Source organism: Notothenia coriiceps, unplaced genomic scaffold (genome assembly GCF_000735185.1).
Source record: "Notothenia coriiceps isolate Sejong01 unplaced genomic scaffold, NC01 NC01_scaffold00027131, whole genome shotgun sequence".
Classification (NCBI taxonomy): Eukaryota; Metazoa; Chordata; class Actinopteri; order Perciformes; family Nototheniidae; genus Notothenia; species Notothenia coriiceps.
In genome coordinates this window covers 2,713-5,214 of record NW_011359832.1, presented here as the reverse complement: position 1 = coordinate 5,214, position 2,502 = coordinate 2,713, and the positions used below count along the sequence as shown (strand labels likewise).

The 2,502-nt window shown below is 43.3% G+C and overlaps 1 protein-coding gene across 1 annotated transcript; it reads left to right on the top strand.

Annotated features, from left to right (window-relative positions):
• The first annotated feature begins 348 nt into the window (after positions 1–348).
• LOC104957467 (THAP domain-containing protein 1) lies at positions 349–2,286 on the top strand. Its single transcript, XM_010785105.1, has 2 exons — positions 349–441; positions 1,269–2,286. The coding sequence occupies exons 1-2, from the start codon at positions 349–351 to the stop codon at positions 1,668–1,670; spliced, it is 495 nt and encodes a 164-aa protein (XP_010783407.1). The 3' UTR covers positions 1,671–2,286.
• The last annotated feature ends 216 nt before the right edge of the window (positions 2,287–2,502 follow it).

Below are 2,502 nucleotides of genomic sequence, written 5' to 3'. Positions count from 1 at the left end.
CAGTTCATTTGTAGGGCTGCGCGAGTATGGACCAAAAGTATGTGAGTAAATCTCACTGTAAACTATTTAATCATCACCAAATTCGGTGATATTATGACCGATCATAACTCAACTTTATGCACACACATACATTTTGCATGGTTTAAGAAACGGCTCTGCACGGAGGAGCCGCGGCGGAGCCCGGGCGGTGCTGCAGCTCCTGATCGGAGCAGAGACACACGTTCACTAAGCCGAAAAACTATATCCGGTCACAGAGATCTGCTATTTTAAAGTAAATACTTATCGAACCTTAAATATAGTCTATATTAAGAACGAAAATGTTTAATGTATATATCATTTTTTGTACAAATGTGCGAGGGAGATGACGTCAGAGCATCGTCCTATGTGCCGGGGCTGAGCCCCGGACAGCCTCGGCCCAATTTAACCGCTGACTGTAACTATGTACGTATGACTAATAAAAGCCTTGAACCTTGAACATATACATTTAAGGTGCAGACATTAAGAACCCATGTCGTTTTTTTCCAAGAGTAGACGTGATATTACTTCGCCGTTGTTAACATGGGGACGTTCTCTTTATACGTCTACGGCGCAGTCACGCAGAGCTACGTTAATGCGGAACTAGGCATGTTTAAATCTAAACGTGGTTGGAAAAACGACAGATGGAGTTGCACAGTTCTATAGATTAATAAAGAACAGTGTAGCAGCGCAGCAGTCTGTGTCACCACACAAAGACACAGCAGTTCAGCCAGTAGCCAGACCCAGCTGCTAGCACAGGCAGACAGTGGTGCAGGAATGAGTCTTAAAATACGGAAATGAGTTTGCCTTTTTGCATTTCAATTCCCTTGTCTCAAAGTCTGAAATAAGGTCTTTGGTTAACACAAGAGATTAGAATTGTGTATTCTACAACATCAAATATGTCAGTTAATAGCCCACTGGTGGATTTTGCTAACAAGTGTCTAAATAAGACGACTAAACGTCATCACTCCTAGCATTTGCCGCCTTTAGCTTAGCGGTGGTGACGTGAAGTCATGTGGCCGTGCTGTAGTTTCTTTATAGCCCAACATTAGCTGCCTTTAGCTTAGCGGTGGAGAAGCAGCCATAGTCCCACCTACTTGACTCTGATTGCTCGATCGTTTCTCCAGTGGCTGTGAGGTTTTGTGATAAAGCTGCCAAATCCTTAAGGTCTCTCCCCGCTCATATTTGGAAGCTTTTCTGTGAAATGTGTTGACCTCTAATTAAAATCTGAATTCTGGTGTGTTTTCTGACAGTCGGAGTCTCTGGAGGATCCTTTCCCCTCGGATATCCACTTCCCTCTCTCTCTGCCTCTGACCTCAGACCCAGCAGTGGAAGAGGAAGAGGAGGAGGAGCCCGGGAGGAGCCTGCCTGAGATCTGGTGTGACAAGGTGGCAGTTTCCTGTGACCACAACTACACAGCAGAGGACTCCGCTCGGCAGAAAAAGCGCATTGAGCAGCTGGAGGAGCAGCTGGGGAGTCTGAGGAAGAAGCTGAAGACGACTCAGCAGAAATGCCGACGACAGGAGAGACAGTTGAAGATGCTGAAGGCAGCGTGCGAGACGCCGAGGACCGGCCGCCAGCCGCCTGCAACCTTCCGAGAGGGATACGTGATTCTACCCAAACACATCTACCACACACTCAAAGGCATCAAGTAACCACGAACTAATGAAAAGGAGATGTGGTCAAAATGAGAGGCAGATCAAACTGTCAGCAGCAGGAGACAGTCGCAGATCTTCCTAGCCAGCAGCGCAGCCCTGAGTCCCGACAGGAAGGGCTCCGTAAGAATGCAGGAAGCAGGAAACTCTGAATTGGTTGGTACAACAACTACTTACATATTCTTCGTGTTAAGGCTGCACTGAAATTGCATTAACTCTTGTGTTGGCTTACTTTTTAATTGTTGTCCTCCCGGTTTGACTGTTTCCATATAGCGTATAAATAATCACCCAAATCTGTTCCACCTTTTAAGGCAACTTCATATCTACTTATTATGTTTTACTCTTCTTTTTTAAATGTATGTTCAATACACCTAATTTACACACAATTAAACCTAAAACCGAATTTGAATAAACTTGGATTCTTCAAGAAATAGTCCACCATGTTACTCCCCCTGAAAAAAACAAGAATTGTGACTTTCATTTCTATCCTATTTATGTTTTTTTGAGGAATTCCTCCTAAAAAGGAGTTCAACAAACGGTTCATTTGTATTACTTTTCTATGATTTACTTCTTTCTATGTTTTATTTTTTCCTCACATAAAAACAATACAGAAACATTGTGTGTCTGTCTATGTTCCTGTGAAAGTTGTTTATCAAAAATATTTTAGATAAGAAGGGTATCGTGATTTCAAATTGGAAAGAGGAAGCTAACCACGAGACGCTCTGGAAGAATAATGGATGTGTTTGAAGTCCAAACTCAGCATCATATCTGGAGTTTCAAAGTCAACAGAAGGATGACCTTATGGTCGATCTTCATCCAAAGATCAGGAACA